Source organism: Dermochelys coriacea, chromosome 2, assembly GCF_009764565.3.
Source record: "Dermochelys coriacea isolate rDerCor1 chromosome 2, rDerCor1.pri.v4, whole genome shotgun sequence".
Lineage (NCBI taxonomy): Eukaryota > Metazoa > Chordata > Testudines > Dermochelyidae > Dermochelys > Dermochelys coriacea.
The window spans coordinates 65,697,166-65,718,533 of record NC_050069.1 but is presented as its reverse complement, the minus strand read 5'-3'; the positions used below and the strand labels follow the sequence as shown (position 1 = coordinate 65,718,533).

General features: G+C 43.6%; 1 protein-coding gene across 13 annotated transcripts in view; it reads right to left on the bottom strand.

Annotated features, from left to right (window-relative positions):
- LOC119852194 (aspartyl/asparaginyl beta-hydroxylase) overlaps positions 1 to 16,145 on the bottom strand; it is a 203,764-nt gene extending 187,619 nt beyond the window's left edge. For 7 of the 13 annotated variants that reach the window (XM_038393234.2, XM_038393233.2, XM_038393238.2 and 4 more), the window contains exon 1: positions 15,927 to 16,137. In XM_038393234.2, the coding sequence (XP_038249162.1) occupies positions 15,927 to 15,990 (64 nt within the window). In that variant the 5' untranslated portion in view covers positions 15,991 to 16,137. Of the gene's footprint in view, positions 1 to 9,535; positions 9,584 to 9,642; positions 9,676 to 15,926 lie in introns of all 13 variants that reach the window. The other 6 variants (XM_043507813.1, XM_038393240.2, XM_038393239.2 and 3 more) reach the window with 6 other exon arrangements.
- Positions 16,146 to 21,368: the final 5,223 nt, after the last annotated feature.

The following is a 21,368-nucleotide window of genomic DNA, read 5'->3' as shown; positions in this document are numbered from 1 at the left end:
GCACTCATGAGCCTCTATCCTTTGATGGACAGTTCTGGTTCCAGTGGAATATGGTTGTCATGGTAGAGGCAATTTATCCCGTAACTAGGGTGAATTCTACAGAAGGCCTTAAACATCAGGACAGACTTTGGACTGGATTCTCTTCAATGGGCAGTCAATGAAAAGAGCTAAGAACTGGATGAGGTGTTAACAGTGATCTGTACTACACCAAGCATGTGTGCCCTGGGTCTACCTCCTTACATTCAAATGCAAGTATCTTGGGCCACACTTGGTTCAGGCCGTGAGCCTTGATAGAGAAGGGTTGTAGAAAGAGCTCATGGATATGTGCTCTGGCAATACCCCACTAGTCCAAATGTTTTCTGCTTCTCAAAGAGTTAGCTGAGCCATAAGAATTGAAAGCAGCCTAAAACCACAAAGCCAACAATAGAATACCTACCCTATCCACAGAGGTATGTAGCTTTCTGTTATACATTTGGACACCCAGGGAAGAAAAAACATGAGCAAACAGAAACAAGAAAAAGATAAAAATAGGATACAGGAAAACAAAAAGATCAGAATTGTGCCAGGTCATGGCTACAGGTGCACAACAGCAGCTTTTCAAAGACTGCACATGTAACTGAAGAATTTTTTTCTCATGGGGGGGGAGGGAGGGAAGAGGCCTGTCCACATTTAGCCAGTTGTTCCTTCAGAAGTTTGGATTACAGGTTTTAAATCAGATGTTGGAAGAAATACAGTATCCCAAACCACTAAGTCTGTATTTGAAGAATGGCTTCACTTTCAAAGATAATCCAAGCTACAGGAAGAGTCCTCTTCATTCTTCACATTTAAAAAAACGCCAGTTAAACCTATAATTATATTCTGTGTGACTGGATTTCTCAGAGCTTGTTCTCACAGGGGAGCAACTGCAAAATAAACTAGGGTCTGAATTTAAAGTGCAATAGCTATTCTGCACTAGCATCCCACGTGGACAGTATTGAATAAGCGTCCGCACATGGAGCTAATGCGAAGAAGTTTTTGTGCAATAGCTACTTCACCATGTACACCATCTTACATTCAACAAATCTGAGAATTTTTAAACCATTCATCTAAAAGTATTCGACTACCTTAATTCTTCTCCAAACACACCATTAAAACTCTTCTTCGTAAAAAGGACTTGGACTTGAAACAGCAGCTTTGAAGTATAAGAAGTGTTGCTCTATAACAGGGGTTCTCAAACTTCATTGCACTATGACCCCCCTTCTGACAACAAAAATTACTACACAACCCCAGAAGGGGGGACTGAAGCCTGAGCCTGCCCGAGTCCTGCCACTGGGGGAGGAGGGGACCCCAAACTCCACTACTCTGGGCTGGGAGGCCAAAGCCAAATGCCAAGGACTTCAACCCGAGGCAAGGGGCCTGTAACTTGAGCCCTGCCACTCAGGGCTAAAGCCTTCAAGCTTGGTGGGTTCACGCTTGGCCCGAGGCCCCAACAAGTTTAAGACAGCCCTGGTAACCCCATTAAAATGGGGCTCTGATGCACTTTAGGGTCCCGACCCATAGTTTGAGAACTACTGCTCTAGAAAAATCAGGACAATTTCCTTCATTTTCACTACGATAAGCCAAGTAATTAAAAAACAGCTCATTTTTAAAGTGCACAAGCTAGAGAGTTTATTAAGTCTGGCCTCAAATTGAATTGGTATAGTGCCACAAAGTTGGGTCTTAATAGTTTAATGCATGATATTACTTAAGATAGGAACAAATGGATTTTAAGAAAAAAAGATAATGGAAAGTTAGTTATCCCTTTTTCCCTTTATGTTTTTCCCTTGATATTTTCTGTATTTCCTCCCCTCCTGCCCCCACATCATTCTAGTACCGAAAACTAGTCTTTCAGAGAGACATTAGTATGGCAGTATAACTTATGCACTTTGAAATAATTAAACAAACTACCACCAAACCCTCTACTTCATGACAAAGTGACTTGACTAGTAACGGAACAGAAGAGCTTCCCAGCAGGAGATTGACTGGTCTGTGACAGCAGCACCTTCAGAAGAATCTTCAGACCAACTCCCTGCTCATCAGTGTACCAGTTGAAGAAATGGGCTTCATTTCCAGATGCTCCCTAAAGTCTATTCTGCGTAAGAGACATAACAGGAAATTTATGAAAGTTATTCCATCACCACTAAACCTGTCAGAATACCTAAAAAAAGTACACCCAATTGAAGAGCACCTGGGTCAAGCTGAACCCCTGGCTAGACCAAAGTAATGCTTATTGGCAAATGAAAATGCTTTGAAGAACTTTCTGAGACATCACAAAAGGACTAAAATTGCCAAAGAAACATAAATGTTTCATTTTCAAATGCTTCATTTTAAAAGTGTCTATTCTGAATCAAAATGGTTCATTTAGAAATTTTCTTCAATTAAAAAAAAAAAGTGTTAAAAAGTGCTTGAAATACTTTTTTTTAAACTTAGATTCACAAAAACATCAAAAAAATAATTTTGGGTCAACACAAAACGACTTTTTAAAATGTTCAGAGTTGCCAGTGAATCAAAAAAAAAAAAAAAAAATCTATACACTATACACTGAAATGTAAGTACAATATTTATATTCCAATTGATTTATTTTATAAATTATATGGTATAAATGAGAAAGTAAGCAGTTTTTCAGCAATAGTGTGCTGTGACACTGGCGTATTTTAATGTCTCAGTTTGTAAGCAGTCAGTTTCAAATTGTAGTTAGAGGCCTGGGGTCCTAATCTACAAAGCAATTACTGGATGTGGTTTTTGGAAAGGGTTTAGGAGTATGTTTACTGGAATGATTAAGGGAGAAAGGAACTATTTTGTAGGTGGCTGGCAGAGTTCCTGCCTGAACTGTTTAAGTACTTAAATAATAAATGATAATGGATCAATAAGAAGCTATATGAAAGATAGAATTTCTATCTGCCAAAACAGTTGTGCTCCTTTGGAACAATTCAGATGAAGACCAAGATGAAGTATGAGAGCTGGGGACAAAGCATTCTCAGTTGAGAGGATCGGTCTATGGAATATACAGATGGGCAAATCCAGTCTGACTGTGACAGAGTGCTGAGAACAAGCAACTGAATCAGCACTCTGATCACCGTAAATCCAATTAGAACCCTCAGAAAGGGCCTAATTGAGGGAAGAAATGACTAATTACTAGATCAGCCTGGGCTGGAGGAGATAATTAGTCCATTAACTGCAAGAGTAGAAAAGGAGTACAGGAAGGACAGTATTAAGTAGAAAAACTTTAATGCAATGGGTGCAGCTGCTTGGTTACTTCCCCATTTCAGAGCTGTTTGTTTCCCTTCCATATATGTGCATTCTCAGACATTTATTAGTTCTAAATTCTTATACCACACCCATCACTGCACTATCTATTAAGTAAGAACAAGATGAGCTCTCTCTTCTCCATTTCATTGAGAGTTTTGTTTTTTTAATATCTGGTTTTGATGCAATTACTGTGGGAAGGTTAGACTGAAGTGAGTTTTACACTTTGTTCCGAAGGAACTGAAGTTCATGGTTATTTCAGTATCTTTCAGGTAAGAGTTCCAGCCATGGGCCAGTTACTGAGAAAGCTCCATGTCTTGCACACACAAATTCCACTCTTTAGGTTGACCAGCTCATTTTTTTCCAATTGGTCACAGGTGACCCAGGCAGCAGTTTGAGAGATAGCCTCTGACTGGCTCTTCAATAACCTGGAACAATCTCATGGTTTCAAAGATGAGGTCTGAAATATGGAATCTGATATACAAGAAGCCAAAGAAGAGAAGAAAACATTGTGGTGGTGATGTACTCTGGATCCAGTGTTGCAAATCTGACTAGCTGCTTTAAAAAAAAAACAAAACAAAAAACCCACAGCAAGGTTATTCTGAAGTAGAATGTGTTACAGTAATAAAGCCTATGGGTCATGCATGTATGGTGACATTGCAGTCACTATTCTGCAGGATGATGAGGAGCAGTTTCTGCTCTAAACTGTTCTGGCTATTTTACAGTATAGCTTGATCACCTTCCACTTTTGGTGTACTCTGTAAATTTGATTAAAAATTAACCCCAAAGAACGACAAGTACCAGCCATCCATGGTGTGTGGATAGAGAGGCCTGTTATGTGAGGAGCTGTATTATTTTGCTTTCTGCTTTAAAGTTTTTGAACAGAAACCCTTAGAAACGCTAAAAATCATACACTGGAGTATAGATGGCAGAAAATCAGTATTTTAGGACTGACAGATCTTTATCACTGCAACAAGCTGCTCCACAAATCACAGACATTACTAGCCACTGGTAAAGCTCAGTTTCAGAGTAGCAGCCGTGTTAATCTGTATCCGCAAAAAGAAAAGAAGTACTAGTGGCACCTTAGAGACTAACATTTATTTGAGCATAAGCTTTTGTGAGCTACAGCTCACTTCATCGGATGCATTCAGAACCAGGCAGAACATGTCAGCATCAACCAGACAAGTTACAATCTATCTTTTTGGATGAATTGGTTTAGAAAGGCAATGTTGAAAATCAGAAAGCATATTTGGTAGTTTAAGGTTACCTGCATCAAACCCAAGTACTCTGACCAATTAGTAGTGTTAAAAATATAGCCAGAGGCCCACATTAAGTGGCAATTTGATCAGAAACCCAGCTAATAGCTTATTAATGCAGTATTCATCTCTTTACTGTCAAGTATTTGCAGAATTTTAAATTGATGTTTCAAAACTCCCATAATGCAGTTTGGTATCATAGAAAGGCCTGTTGAGTAGTTCAACTAGTGAAGTACAAATGGCAGGTATTCTGTCATTGTCATGTAATATCCATCTAAAAAGTGCTAAGAAACCAAAATAAGATCTGCATATTTTTGAATAACTGCTACAGGAAATTGTGAAGAAAAGATTTCATCTTGACCTAAAAGTGAAATTAAGGAACTGAACTGATTATTTAATTGAATGGTATAATTAATTCTGGCACATTAACATTCAGAAATGGGGTGAGGTACACTGGGACTTCAGACTAGTCCAAACACTTATTAGCAAACACTTACATAGCACTAACTTTCCAGAGTTATTAAAAAAAATCCCTTCCTGCAAGAATTTACAATTTAAAGTCGACAAAGGAAAGTATAGAGAGATCAAAATAGGACAAGAAGAGCAGATGCAATATAGGAGTTTAAGTCAATGAAATAAAGTAAGCCACCAAAGCAGGCATGTCAAATATAAAGGGAAGGGTAAACCCCTTTAAATCCCTCCTAGCCAGAGGAAAAACCCTTTCACCTGTAAAGGATTAAGAAGCTAAGGCAAGCTCGCTGGCACCTGACCAAAATGATCAATGAGGAGACAAGATACTTTCAAAGCTGGAGGGGGGGGGAACAAAGGGTTCTCTCTGTCTGTTTGTCTTTTGCCGGGACCAGAGCAGGAATGCAGGTCAGAACTCCTGTAAAAAGTCAGTAAGCAATCTAGTTAGATATGCATTAGATTCTGTTTTATTTAAATGGCTGATAAAATAAGTTGTGCTGAATGGAATGTATATTCCTGTTTTTGTGTCTTTTTATAATTTAAGGTTTAGTCTAGAGGATTCTCTATGTTTTGAATCTGATTACCCTGTAAGGTATTTACCATCCTGATTTTACAGAGGTGATTCTTAAAAAGAATTTTAAAGAAAAAATAAAAGAATCTGATTGCTTTTTCCATTGTTCTTAAGATCCAAGGGTTTGGGTCTGTATTCACCTATGCAAATTGGTGAGGATTTTTATCAAGCCTTCCCCAGGAAAGGGGGTGTAGGGCTTGGGGGAATTTGGGGGGGGGGGGGGGAGATTTCCAAGCAGGTTCTTTCCCTGTTATATTTGTTAGATACTTGGTGGTGGCAGCAATAAAGTCCAGGGACAAAAGGTAAAACAATTTGTACCTTGGGGAAGTTTTAACCTAAGTTGGTAAAAATAAGCTTAGGGGGTTTTTCATGCAGGTCCCCACATCTGTACCCTAGAGTTCAGAGTGGGGAAGGAACCTTGACAAGGCGTCAGGAGGGATCTCAAGGAGGAATGAGTGAGGATGCTTAGAGAAAAAGAGGATGCCATTCCACAAGCAGGGAGCAGAATGAAAGAGCATTTAGATAAGAAAGTACTGGAGGAGTTTGACAGAAGAGCAAGTCAAAAGGCACTGGAAAAATTCAGCTTCTTCAAAGACCTTGGAGATAATAGGGAAGGGAGATGAGGCAATAGAGAGAAACAGGACTTGTTTGTACAGTTTTGTACCATTTTATTGAGAGTTTCAAATAGATATAATTAAGGTAGTACATCATACTAATATGGATGCAGTTAAACTAGTATTACTCCTGGGGGAATTCTGTGTTAAAAAATTAAAAATTCTGCACACAATATCTTCAAATTCTGCAAAATTCTGCATGTTTTATTTATCAAAAACAACACAATATAATCACACCAGTTTCAATTATTTTTGGCAATTTATTTCAAAATACCTGTCAGCATTCTGTCTGTAACAATACAGACAACAAAAATTCAGGAAATGTTTGACAAACAGATTCCTTACTAGGTATATTAATACAGAATTCAGAGTAATAATTCATTTAAGCTACAATACAGAACCGTATTTCCCCCACCCCTCAGAAGGCTTGGGGAGACAGGGGTAATGGAGGAGCTGAAGAAGAGGGAAGAAGATTGGATGTGAACTTGGAGGGTTTTTGAATATGGGTGGGACATATGGAACAGGTTTTGGGGGAAAACACTGTTAGGGAGCTTCCCCCTGCAGACCGTGGCTGACCCCTAGCCTCTCCCATTAGTCAGGCACATCTGCCCCGTCCCCATGCATGCCTGTACACCCGGTCCCTATGCATCCCTCCACCGCCATTCAGACACCCACTCCACGCAACACAATGTGACCCTGCACCCCGTCCCTCTGTCCCCATGTGTCTCTGTGCCCCCACTTAGCCACCGCTCTGTCCCTATGTGGCCCTGCACCTTCCTCCCTCCTGTGGCCCTCCACTCCCATTCAGCCCCTGCCACAGTTCGTCCTCCCCCAGTGGCCCTTATGAGCCCCTATCTGACTCCCCAGCAGCCCCACGCTGTCTGTCTCCCCATAGCCCCCATGAGCCTCCTGACCTCGCCCGATAGGCGCGGTGAACAAGGCAGGCTCTCTCTCTTCCCTACCTGGCCAGGAGCTGCTACACTGTTCTATAGTCAGTGCCCTCTGGTGAGTAAAAGGAGGAACTGCAGCAACTTTTATTTTCAGCTGGGGCTGCCTGGGAGGCTGCTCTGTTCCAGCAGCACAATGCCCTCTGGTGGGCAAAAGGCAAAACTGCAGCAACTTCTGGGCAGAGCTTTTTTTTCTGTGCAAAAAATTAAAATTGTGCAGCTCATTAATTATGCATGCACACAGTGGCACAGAATTCCCCTAGGAGTATAGTATGAAGATGCTGCTATTAGTATAGCTTAGTCCCATAAATTTAGCAGGAAAAGCTGTACCAATAAAAGGCACCTTTATACTGGTATAACTGCATCCACTCAAGAAGTTGTATTGATTTAATATTTTTTAGTTAAAAGAGATCTGCAATCATACCCTAGCCAAAATAGTTAAAACAGCCCAAAAACTGTATAGATCAGGATTTCCTCAAGATAAGCTTGAATGCAGATAGGGAAGAGGAGAGCAATCAATAAGGAGGAAAATAAATGAAGAGGGATTATGGAGATCAGAGTAATAACTTTGAGTTGATAAATCACAGTATTTGAGCTAGAGAGACGCATGGAGATCTCAGAAAAATGCAGGAGGACAATGAGAATGTAAGAACTGCCATACTGGGTAGGACAAATGGTCCATCTAAACCCCATATCCGATCTTTGATAGTGGCCTGTATGAGCTTCAGGGAAGTGCCCAGACCAGAGCAGTCAGAGTTATCCACTCCTCTTCCCATCCTAGCTTTCAGCAGTCAGAGGTTTAGGATGGTTCCTGATCATCTTGAGTAATAGCCATTGATGGACCTATTATTCACGAATTTATCTAGTTTGTTTTTTTTAAACCCAGTTATACTTTTAATCACAACATTCCATGGCAACAAGTTCCACAACCTTCTGTCTATTCATTTCACTTGGTGACCCCTGGTATTTGTATTGTGGGAAAGGGAAAACAACACTTGTCTATTCACTTTTTTGGCACCCTTCATGATTTTATAGACCTCTATTATATCATCCCTTAGTCACCTCTTTTCTAAGATGAGCAGGCCTAATCTTTTTAAGTCTCTCCTCATATGGGAGGCATTCCATACCACTGGTCATCTTTGTTTCCTTTCTCTGAACCTTGTTCTTTTTGAGATGGGGCAACCAGACCTGTACACAGTATTCAAGGTGTGGCCATGCCATAGATTTGCATAGTGGCATTATAATATTTTTATCTCATTTTCTATCCCTTTCTTAATAGCTCCTAAGTTTCTTCTAGCGTTTTTGACCACTGCTGCACATTGAGATGAAGTTTTCAAGAGATTATACACAGTGACTCCAAGATCTCTTTCTTGAGTAGTAACAGCTAATTCAGACCCTATCATTATGTATGTATAGCTGGGATTATTTTCCCCAATATACATTACTTTGCACTTATCAACACTGGGCAACTAAATGACAGGTGAAATTCAGTCACTCACTTTTGTGAGATCCCTCTGTAACTGTACCTTAAATAATTTTGTATCATCTGCAAACTTTGCCACTTCACTGTTCACTCCCTTTTCCAGATCATTAATGAATTGTTGAACCTACAGGTCCCAGAACAGATGCTTGTGAGACCCCCGCTGTTTACCTCTATCCATTGTGAAAACTGAACTTTTATTCCTACCTTTTGTTTCCTACCTTTTAACTAGTTATTGATCCATGACAGGACCCCTGTTATCCCTTGACTACTTAGTTTCTTTAAGAGTGTTTGGTGAGGAACCTTGTAGAAAGCTTTCTAAAAGTCCAAGTACACTATATCAACTGGATCACCCTTGTCTGCATTTGTTGACACCCTCAAAGAATTCTAATCAATTGGAGAGGCAAGACTTTCCTTTACAAAGGCCATGTTGACTCCTCCACAACATATTGTGTTTCTCTGTGTGTCTGATAATTCTGTTCTTGACTACAGTTTATAATACCAGTTTGCCTGGTACTGAAGTTAGGCCCACCAACCTCTAATAGCAGGATCACCTCTGGAGCCCTTTTTAAAGATCATCATTACATTAGCTACCTTCCAGTCATTTGGTACCGAGCCTTGCTTCAGCAACAGTTTATGTACTACAGGTTATAGTTCTGCAATAAGAGATAAAATTAAAGAGAAGATAAAGGTCTCCTGCTGGACCCAAATTTTGCCTTTAAAGAAGTTTGCAGGATCCTGGAGAAAGGACAGAACTAATCATTCCACTACTCCAAAGTAACTGGAGAATCCTCCTCTGATCTTCAGAAAACTATTGAAAGGCAGATGACTGAACATTCACACACAAATAAATAGGTCTCTCTTGTCCAAGCACATCATTTGCTATGAGAAAGGGGAGTAGCTCTCCATACCCCCAGAGTTGGTCCCCCACAAACTTTTCATAGTTCCTTGCAAGCTGATGCTCAAGTGCCTCCTCCAGACCCGGGGGGGGGGGGGGAGGAGCAGAGGGAATCCTAATCACCACATTGTCAACACCATCCCCTCTACTCCCAGTTGGACAGGAAGCAGCAACAGCCTAGAAAAGAGCTGAGTACAGAGTGAGCTGAGCTCAAATCTCTGCCCTGGGCCAGCCATAAATGAAAGATACTCTCCTGTCCACTACTGCCTCCCACCCCCACCTACATATTCTCCAGGATAGGACTGACATGCTACCTCCTGACCCTCTTCCAGGATGGAACCACCCATTAACCTCTCCACAAACAGCAACCCCCAGAATTTTTCCAACTTGATATCCCTGATCTTATCTAATATACTTAAATTGTAAGCAGACACTGTCTTTTTGTTGTGTGCATGTGCCGTGCATAGCACAATGGAGCACCATCTCTCATTGGTGAGTGTAGGTTCTACCGTATACAAATACTAAAAGTTTTATAGGGGATATATGCCCTGAAACATGAAGGGTTTAAGCCAGCTACCAACTGACATGATGGGTTAGAAAGATACTTCCCAGGTTATACGTAACAGGCCATTAGGAAGCGTCTTGAACCTTTTTCCTAAAGCCACCGTCACACACAAGATACTGGAATAAATGGGATATTGTTCTGATAAGTAGGAAAACAGCTATAATACAGGGAAAGCTGCAAATGTTTGATAAGGAATTAGATTGTAGGTAGCCTTTTTTTTTTTTTTTAAACAAATATGCACTTGAATTTTTCTGCTCTGATACACAGCAGGCTTATTATATGTATCCTAAACCCTCAATACACACATTTTGACAAAATGAAAATGCTAACCTTTACAGCAAATCTTCTATATCTAATGCATTTTATTACTAAAGTGCATCACTAATACAGAAGTTTTTATAACAAGCCATATCCAAAAGAAAATGCCACAAAAATCATCCTTGATAATGAAGTTATAACTATGTCTTCATTTCAATGTCAAGGTCAAAGCTTTTTAATTCATTTACATATCCAATGCGACTTGATAATATCTATAGGAATAGTGTCATACTACTATTAATGTTGAGTTAGATTTCTATTCAGTTTCGCAATGTAGAAGTTAGCGACTCCAAAACAATTTGAAGTTATCAGTTACATATCCAAAGACAACATTTTGTTTTACACACTAAGTTACTGGCTGTATTTAAATATATAACAGATTACAAAGTCTCTCAGATATTAAGAGCAAAATTAAGTCTTCCACTAGTAAAAGTTTGTATGGAATACTACCAGCATATGTTTGTACCAACTCTGAGAAACACAAGAATAGTTGTAGGGGAAAAAAATTGTTGGAAGAGCCACTGTAATTTCTCGATGTAAGAAACATAGCATTCAATTACTTCATAGTAAGATCTGAAGCAGTCACACACTCCAATGGCAATTCCAAAATCTATACAGACAAAGAAACTCACTTGATGAATACCTTGTAAAACAAATCAACCTCACATTAATTTATATAAACCTCTTCTATCCCTACTTGTTTCCTGTCCTCTGCCCCATACCATGTACCTGTATTGCAGGGGTGGCCAAACTGTGGCTCACAAGCCACATGTGGCTCTTTTACCATTGAAGTGCGGTTTGTGCAGAGCCTTCCACGCCCCTCCCCAATCTCCACCTACTGGACTGGGGGGAGCACCTTGGGACCTCTGCCTTGCAGCAGTGTGGTGGAGTAGAGGCTTCTGCCCAGCGAAGAAGGGGGTCTCGAGGCTCCAGCCAGGGCTTGGGGCTTCAGCAGCGCTGAAGCCAGACACCTCCATAGGTGCACTCCTGCTCTCCAACTTCTGAAGATTGTTGTATGCGGCTCGGAGGATCAGTAAATTTGGCCACCCCTGCTATATTGCTTCTTAAACTTCATGCTCAATGATGTTTTATACAAATGTTAACTAGTTAGATTTAAACTATGAACCAACACCCTGTACAGTAACTCTTCACTTAAAGTCCTCCTAGTGACATTGTTACGTTGCTGATCAATTAGGGAACACGCTCATTTAAGGTTATGCAATGCTCCCTCATAACATTGTTTGGAAGCCGCCTGCTTTGTCCACAGCTTGCAAGAGCAGCCCGTTGCAGCTGGCTGGTGGGGGGCTTGGAACCAGGGTGGACCTGCAGCCCCCCAATCAGCTCCCCGCTCCTTTAACTGCCCTGTGCACCAGCCACCCAGCAGGCTACCAACTGCCAGCAGTTCAGATGCCCCTCCCCCCACTGCCATGTGCTGCTCCTGCCCTCTGCCTTGGAGCTGTTCTCCGGAGCCTCCTGCTTGCTGTGCAGGGAAAGAAGGAAGAGGAGGGCTAATATCAGGGTGTCCCCCTCCCCCCTGCTCCTGCACCCCGCTTACTCCATCTTCCATGGGGGGGGGGACATGACTCAGGATGGAGGGAGCTTCCTGGTAGCAGCTCACATCTCAGCTTGCTGATCAACTTAAAAAGGCAATGTACTTAGAGTAGGGTCAGCATACTTAAAGGAGCAATGTGCATCTCTCTCTCACACACAAGCTGCATCTCTATCTCTGTCTGCCATGCTCTCTCCCCTCTCTCCATTCATGCTGCCTTGTAGACTGTGAGGCTACATTAACAACGAGTTAACCCTAGAGGGCTCAGTCAACTGCTAGTTCATCATTTAGCAGCAAGGCATCCCTTGGGAAATATCCCACCCTTTGACTTCATCACCTCAACCAAGCTTCACAATCATCATCGCTGTATACCAGTATTAAAATGTTTGTTTAAAAAACTTATACTGTCTTTGTCTCTGTGTATAGTCTTTTGTCTGGTGAAAAAAATTTCCCTGGAACCTAGCCCCCCTCCCATTTACATTAATTCTTATGGGGAAACTGGATTCACTTAATGTCATTTCACTTAAAGTCACATTTTTCAAGAACATAACTACAACGTTAAGCGAGGAGTTACTGTATTTAAAATTTGGAAATACACCTTGTCCCTCTTCAAAGGGCATGCATTTCTCAATGGGTCCCCTGGCAATGACGACTAGTTAGTAGTGGGAAATAAGATACTGTTTTGTTTGTTTTAAGAAAGTAACAAAGCTGCTCCATTCTGTTCCAGGAGAGATTAAGCCCCAAAATTGCTAGAGTTAAGGTCTGCCCTGACTTCCACCCCAATGCACTGAATTACATAGGTACTTGCACCCATGCTAACCTAAGTGTCGCCTTTCAGCAAGATCACCACCACCAATTGTAGGCAACTCAAATATTTATGAAAGAAAAAACTATTTACAAACATTACAAATATGTTAAAAGATACTTTAACATCTGAATTTTCAGAATGGTAAAATGAACATGGATAGTTTTATTTGTAGTCTTAAAAGCACATACCGTTTAAAGTCAATTCTAATTGTTGGTTTAAACTTCAAAGTCTATACCAATTTCAACTTCTGTATAACAATTTCAGGAACTCAGACTGTTTCAGATTTCATCTACTTGTGAGACTAATGCCAAAATGGTCAGACTTTGGTGCCTAAACACAGGTGCCTAAATAAATGTCCTGATGTTCAACAGTACTGCATTCCTACTGACTTCACCGGCTCCACTGTCCATGGGCAATGCTAGGTGGGAAGCCAAGTCTTCCTCCATTAGTTGCTGAGAAAAGGAAGGATAGCTGAAATCTCTCCAAGGTGCTTCTCCAATCAGAGGGCTCTATCTTTCACACCCTCATGTTGCAAATGTCAACTTTATTTCCCCACCACTTCACAGCTCTCTTTTCTGGGAGCTGGAGTGAAGAGCTTTCTCTAAGTCTGTCTCCAAAGAGACCTAGTTGCTAATACAATGTAAGGAGTCTCCACCACTTTCATTCCTGTTGAGCAGCCATTGTCCAGTGCCTGTCTCTGCTGCTTCTTGGTTTTCTCAGGCGGGCAGCAAGAAACTGACCCAAGACTTGTCATTTACATGCAGCTATCCACAGAGTTCTGATCAGAAGTTGTCAAAAGTGACAATACTTCGGTTACCATTTACTCTGCTTCATCTTGGGACTGTGCTGCAGATTTAGACAGACCCCCTGCTTCTGTTTACACTGTTCACAACTGGAAGGTGCCCTGTGCAAGCATACGGGCCCAACCTTTTTAAAATAAAAGGACAGATTTTGAAGAGGTAAAAAATGTTGTTAAAGCTAATGTTAAAATTATACGATAAACAAGTTGAGAACAGAATGTCTGTACATCTTGGTATAATGCTTAGGTTATCCACAAATACAAAGTTTGTTGAAAAACTCTTAAAATACATATAGTACATAATCGGCAATAACCCAAATTTAGGTAAATTTGATTATGCAGTCTAGATATTGGAATCTAAATAATCAAGTAGATCATTCATGAAAAGCTATACAGAGAATTGGTTGTAGAAAGAAAATATAGGAATGAGTGTATATTGCCCCTCAGTAATTGAGCACTTAGGATGGGTTGTCCCTTTGTAGATATAATCCATCAGAGAAATATTTTAGTTACTTTCCAATTTTCCTTTTCATCCGCACTGTACATTCCTGGGAAAGGTTCTTACTCAGGACAGGTAAATGCATTTTTCAAACTCTGATCAAGAGGTTTTGTTTTGTTAAATTTGAACTATTAAGTATTATCTATATTGGAGTTCTCTGTAGCATTCAAGATTCTATACAGGATGAACACTTTCAATGTATTGTTTTTCAAAACACGCATTTTACAGAATTTTACTGAAATAAGCTCCTTCTGTTGTTGCTGTATGGACACTTATTATAATGTCATATTGTCTTCATAAGTCCTGAATCAACTGGGCTAGAGAAATTTAAGGGATATACCAGCAACTAACCTAATTAAACTCTGTGTAACTGGAAAGCTTGGCTCTTTCACCAACAGATATTGGTCCAGTAAAAGATATTACCTCAGCCACCTTGTCTCTTTATAGCACCATATGAAACCATTGCACTCAATTATCAAGAGGATCAATATGGGTAAAATGCCACATGAATGAAGCTCTCATCCAGCACTATGAGCTCTACTAGGACTATGCACATGTGTGATATTACATATGTGAAATGCAAGACCAACATCACATCTGTGTCAGTGGCGTCAAACGAAACTGAGAAATTAAAAGTCCACAGATCTAACAACACACAGACAGAAAGCTTGTTCACTGTAAAGCTAAAAAGATCAGATCCTTACAATCTGTACAGTTATACAACTACCAGAAAGGCATTCATATACTTTCACCTGACAAGTACTTTCCTTCCATTAAGATAGCTTTGTTGTGTTACAGAAGTTTACTGTAAACGTTTTTTCATTTACTTCTATGATTGGGTTTGTTGACCCAGTTTCAAGTTGTTCATCTCTCTTACTCTCTGAAAATAAGTCTCTCTTTATATCCGCATTTTTCATACTGCATTTACATTTAAGTAAGAAGCCTACAGATTAATAACAGTTTTCAAACGTGGTTGCCTCAAGTGAAGATCTCAACTCCAAATTTGGACAACTAACTAAAAGCAATTGGATTTTAAAAAGGTGCTAAACAGCCATATTTTCCACTGACTGCAATGCTCAGCACCTTTTTTAAAAATCAGTCTGCTTTTTGGAGGGGAATTTAAGACACACATGGATGCCTCTCTCAGACACTCAAGTCTGTCATTCCTGGCCCAAGCACATCTAGGGATATGTCCAGCTCCACTCATTATTAATCCTCTGTAATTTGGAATCTCTCTGTTTGCTGAGCCAGACTCTAAGCTTTTCCTCTACTTCGACTCCAGCAAAAAGGGGAATAAATGAAATTTGAGTAACAGATTTAAACCATCTGTTCCTACCTCCCCGCCCTCCAAGAACTGAGCTGACACGTAAACGCACGGAGGAGGCTGAAGGTGACCAGGCAGCGAGAGGGAGGCAGATATACACACCCGCCGCCGGGCGCTTCCCCGCACCCGCTGCCCCGCCTTCACCTCCTGGCCCGCAGGAGCCCGGTGTGCAGCGAGGCGCGCCCTGGACCCAGCCACAAGCTCAAGAGAGCGGCAACTTCGAAAATGCAGCCGCCGCCGCCGCCCCTCTCCCGCGGGGCACCAGCCGTCCCGGGACGCGCGTCGCGCCGGCCCCACCCCCGGGGCACCAGGGGCCGGGACGGCTGCAGAGCCCCCCCGCTACGGGCGCCCAGTGCGGAACTGGCTCAAAGGGCCGCCGCCGGGCACACGGGGAGCGCCTCCCCCGCCCTTGGCCGGCGCAACCCGTCCGCGCTCCCACGAGCCGCCCCGCCGGCTCGGCTCCGCCCCAGCTTGTTGCGCGGCCCCAGCCCTCGCGCGGGAGCGGGGGGGCAACGGCCGGGCCGGGCCCAACTCCTGCCCCTGCCCCGCTCGCAAGCAGCGCTGACCTTTCCTGGCCCCCTGGCCGGGGCTGCTGCCGGCGCCTTTGGAGGGGTTCCTGCGCGGAGCCATGTCACCGCCTGTCAGGGAGCGGAGGAGGAGGAGGAGAAGCGGGCTCCCAAGAGCTGAGCGAGGACACAGCCGCGGCTGCTGCCTGACCCTGCGTGTGTAGCCGCCGCAGTCAAAGGACCCGCCCCGGCTACCGACTGACAGCTACCTTCGCCAATCCTAGCGCTCTCGTGGGCACCACTTGCGTCTTATTGGTGTAGACACGAGGACTGGGCGGGACCCGTTGCCCTTTTCTCCCCTTCCCTCCCTGAACCGGCCGCTTGGAACGTGGCAACATGGAGCGAGCGCTCTCGCGAGGATTCAGCTTTCGACCTAGTGGGAGCAAGCGCGCGCGCGCTGTCCGCGAGGGGGCGTGGATGGGGCTGCTTAGGGGGGCCTGGCGTGGCTGCGCGCCCCGTAGAGTTATTTAGCCAGGGCTTGTGGCGTGACCCTGATCTTAGCTGCATGCTCACCTACTTGTGTTGCTAAGTGAGCCTCCGTGCCTCAGTTTCCCTACCTCTAGGAAAGGGACAGTGCTCAGTTACCTGTACAAAAAAAGCAGCGTGCAATCATGACGTAAGGAGTATTAGAACTGGCTAATGCTGTCTGCTACTGTACACCTAGGTGTGGTTTGCGCCATAGGCTCTCAAACTGTGGTCCATGAGCTCCATTCAGGTGGTCCTCAGGCTAGTTCCCTCTAAGCTGCACGCCTGGGAAGCCGCACATGAGAGAATGCAGGGCTGCCCACCTAATTAGTGGAGCCGCACAGGCATGGCTTCTCTAATTAGGTGCCTGGACCCTGGAGAAGATGCACATGTAAGGTGAGGTGGTGGCCTTGAGGGGAATAGGTGGGAGGGAGCAGAGTGGTAAGAAGAGTGGGGTGGGAGGATTTGGGGATATGCAGAGCTGCAGTGGCCAGAGAAAGAGGTGACTTTCCCCAGCTCTAGGGCTGCGAAAGAGAGAGAGCCCTCCTTCCCAGCCTCATCTCTGGGACTGCTGTGGTGGGGGAGAGACTCCTCTCCTTCCCAGCCCAAGTTCGGAGACTGCCGAGCTGGGGGAGAGAGGGCACATCCATCACATTAGAAAGGTATGACTACTGATTATTAAAATATGAGTTGTGTGCTTTTATTTGAAGAACAAAATTTATTATTAAGGTTTTTTGTTATATATATAGCACTTTTATCCAAAGCGCTTTGCAATAGTTTAGCTAATGTATAAACAACATTTGGAAAAATCATTAAGTGGTCCACCGAGACCCTCAGCAATTTTCAATTGGTCCGTGGGAAAAAAAAGTTTGAGAACCACTGGTCTACACTACAGAGTTAGGTCCATACGAGGTAGCTTACACTGAACCAACTATGGAAGTGTCTACACTTAAATTTTGCCCTTGCTGATGTAATTGCCCCATTACCCTGACTTAATAACTCTACTGCCCCAAGTTGCGTGAAGTCAAGGTCAATGTAGTTAGGCTGACACAGTGTCAGTGTAGACCAATGGTTTTCAGGTTGCGGGTTGTGACCCAGTACTGAGTCGTGGAATGTAAGGCACTGAGTCACGGAACTCTGGACGGCACCCCGTCGGCAGTGCTGTTTAGTTAAGGCAGGCTAGTTCCTACCCGTTCTGACGCTGTGCCGCTCCCCAGAAGCGGCCAGCAACCGGCTCCTAGGCAGGGAAGCTATGGGGCTCCACGTGCTGCGCGCCCCCCCCCTTCCCCTGAGCACTGCCTCAGCACTCCCATTGTCTGGCTTCTGGCCAATGGGAGCTGGGGGAGGGCGGTGCCTGCGAGCGAGAGCCATGTGGAGCCATTTGCATACCTCCGCCTAGGAGCCGGACTTGCTGCTGGCTACTTCTCGAGTGCAGCACGGTCCATGGGGCCTGGACAAGCAGGAAGCCTGCCTCTGCACCCCCGCTATGCTGCTGACCAGGAACCACCCGAGGTAAGCCTGTGCCCCAATCCCCTGCCCCAGCCCTGAGCCCACTCCCTCAACCTGGAACTCTTTCCTGCACCTGAAATCCCTCATCCCCAGCCCAGAGCCTGCACCCCCAGTCCAGAGCTCTGACACCCTCCTGCACTCCAACCCCCCGCTCCAGCCCAGAGCCTCCTCCCATGCCCCTCATTTCCGGCCCCACCCCTTTGCCCCAGCCCTGAGCCCCTCCTATACCCCAAACCCCTCATCCCCCAGCTTCATTGGGTCACGGGCATCAACAATTTTTTTCAGCTGGGTCACCAGAATAAAAAGTTTGAAAACCGCTGATGTAGACATTGTGTTGCTTAACTCCACGGCTGTAACCAGGGTGGGGCAAGTGAGGCAGTTACTAAGGGCCCAAAGCTGTGGGGGTGGAAAAGTGGGGTGGGAAAATGATGGGGGGGGGAAAATGGTAGGGAGTGCAAATATGCTTGCTTACCCTGGGTGCTAAAATGCCTATTTACTGTTGCTGACTTTAGCAAGCTGCCCCATGCTGATAGTGCAATTGACACAGGTGCTCCTGGTGAGGATACACACAGCTGACACAAGAAGCAAAGTGTCGATATGCATAAGCAATGTAATTTCTGCAGCAGCTGTATACCGACATAAGTTGACTTAAGGCCATATCTACACTACAAACGCATCAGGTGTGGCTCATAGCCCCCTTTCCACTGAGGATGTGCAAGTGGTAGGAGTTTGTGCTACTGGAGCAGGAGACTAAAATGCCATTCCTTGTGCCACTGTCTAGGATATGCAGCATAGTAAAGATCTGGGTAATGGCTATAGATGGGTGACAATATTAGTTCTTTCTTCACAGTGGGGACCTAGAGTATAATGGGGAAAGAGGCTCCTTTTTCACAGATGTACTCTAGAAGTAATTAGCTTTCCTTTGATCTGCCACTTTTTCAGTCAGTGAGGTGCATTCAGAGAAGCTCACCCAATAGTTGTCCCCCAGCCCACAGAATTATACATCAAATCATCAATTTTCAGCTCTTCAGTGCAGGGATTTATGTTGTTTATCTGTACTGTGAGGCCCCAAGCACATTTTTTTGGATTCCATGAAATAAATACTAATAGAACATGTTGCACAGTTATCCAACATTATATGCATAGAAAATAATGCTTTTTTTCTTTTTAAATTAGAAATTAAGCAAGATTGTGCAGCATGATAAATATCCAATATAAGTATATAATAATAATTATACAGACATTTTCTTCAATAGATCTCCAAGCACTTTATAAAGGAGATTAGTATCAATACCCCCATTTTACAAATAGGAAACTGAAGTACCGTGGGCGCTATGATTTGCCCAAGGTCACTCAGTAAGCCAGTAGCTGAGCTGGGAATAGAACTTCCGACTTTCAGTTCAGTGCTCTTTCCTTTGGGCCGCATTGCTCTGGATATGAACCTAAATCCACCAAGTCAATGGAAGTTTTATCATAGACTTCAGTGAGAACAAAAATAGACCCTTTGTGCAAAAAAAGACAACTAAATGCAGGCTATAAACATACATTCTTCAAGTGTATACGATTTTTTTTAAAACATTTTGTTTTGTTTCTTAAACTGGTTTGTCCAACTTGCTATTAATTTACTCTTAGCTGGGGATATTGGAGCCCCCAAACTACGAGAGACAAGTAGTCCACAAGCAGTCTATCAAATGACACTCTTGGGGTCAATGGAAAGGAGCATTTTAAAGTATTGACCTATCACCAAATTAACTCTGAAATAGTTTGTAAAAGTATTCAAACAGCAGAGGAAAAAAATCCCTCCAGTAGCCAATAATAAAATAAATCTGTATTTTTTTAATGGAAATTCCTTATCTTAATGTGAGATTTTTCTTTTTGGTCAGTTATTGATCTGGAGAAAAACATACTTGGATAAGTTTCAGAGTAGCAGCCGTATTCGTCTGTATTCGCAAAAAGAAAAAGTATTTGTGGAACCTTAGAAACTAACAAATTTATTTGAGCATAAGCTTTCGTGAGCTACAGCTCACTTCATCAGATGCTCACGAAAGCTTATGCTCAAATAAATTTGTTATACTTGGATAACAGACTTTTAGGCGCCGACTCCATGGGTGCTCCAGAGTTGTTTCATGGTGTGTAGGTCAGCTCTGGGAAAGATGGGAAGAGTGGGGACGCAGCGCGCTCAGGGAAGCAGATGGAAAGAGGCAGGGCAGTGGCTTGGGGGAATGGGTGGAGTGGGGGCTGGGCTTGGGCAGAGGAGGGGCGTCGAGCACCCCCCCAGGTAAAGAGGAATTCAGTGTCTATGAACAGACTGGCATAAAAACAAATGAATTTGCCCATCCCCACCCCCCAAAAAAAATCACATTTGGGCTAAGACCATGTGTGACCCGGTGTGCCTCAGGCAGCCCTCACTGGAAATGCCAAGGTCAGGGCAGGTTGCAAAGGGAGAGCAGATACTCCAAAGACTGCTGGGTAACACTGTAGTTAAACTCCCCAACCATTCACAAACTGTGCTTTTGATTCCGCACAGTGGTTATCAAGAAGCAAAAGAAACAATCAAGGGGGCTGTGTGATTTCATTAGAGTTCTCTGGTGCCCAGTCAGCACGTAGGTCCAGTAAAGTGAGAAGTTATTTAAAAAACTCTGCTCACATATACAAAATGTTCTTCTGACCCCAAAGGGTCAGCCATATTACCAGGTTAGTATAGGTTTGGATCTTACCCAAAATACTAGGCTGCCAGCCAATCCTTTAGTGACCTAAAATTAAAGGTTTATTATAAAGAAAAAAGAGAACAAGAAGAGAGTTGTTAAATGGTAAAGCAATCACATACATTAAAGTCCATGTATCAGGTTCTTAGCAGTATTGGGGAGTTTGCTGGCTTGAAGAAAGTCTCTCTGAAATGCATCCACAGTGTGGATGGGTCATTCAGTCCTTTGTTCAAAGCTTCATTTGTAGAACAGTTACTATAGCGGTAAGAAGCAGGAATGAAGACAAGCGGGACTGAAGACAAAATGGAGATGATGCAGCTGCCCTTTAGTCCTTGTGCCATGTGTCTGGTATTTCCTTTCTTTCAGACACAAACTCCTAGCACAGGTGCTGAAAGGCCTTAGAGTTCTCTCCATAGGCATGCCCCTACATGCCTTGCTGAGTCAGAAGTAAGGCTACATTTTAGTCACAGGTATTTTCAGTAAAAGTCACGGGCAGTAAAGAAATATTCATGGCCCGTGACCTGTCCATGGGGGCCCCATGCGTGCTGGGGAAGGGTGGTCCAGCTGCTTTGGGATGTGGGGGGGGCGTTGGTGCGTGGCCCGGGAACCCCGCTGATGCTGGGATGGGGGGGGCGTTGTTGGGGCTGGCAGGCTCCCTACCTGGTTCCACCCCCACCAGCAGCAGAGTTTGGGTGTGGGATGGGGCAGGGGGTTGGGGCATGGGACGGGGTGAGGCAGGCTCTGAACCTGTGGGGTTCCCTGG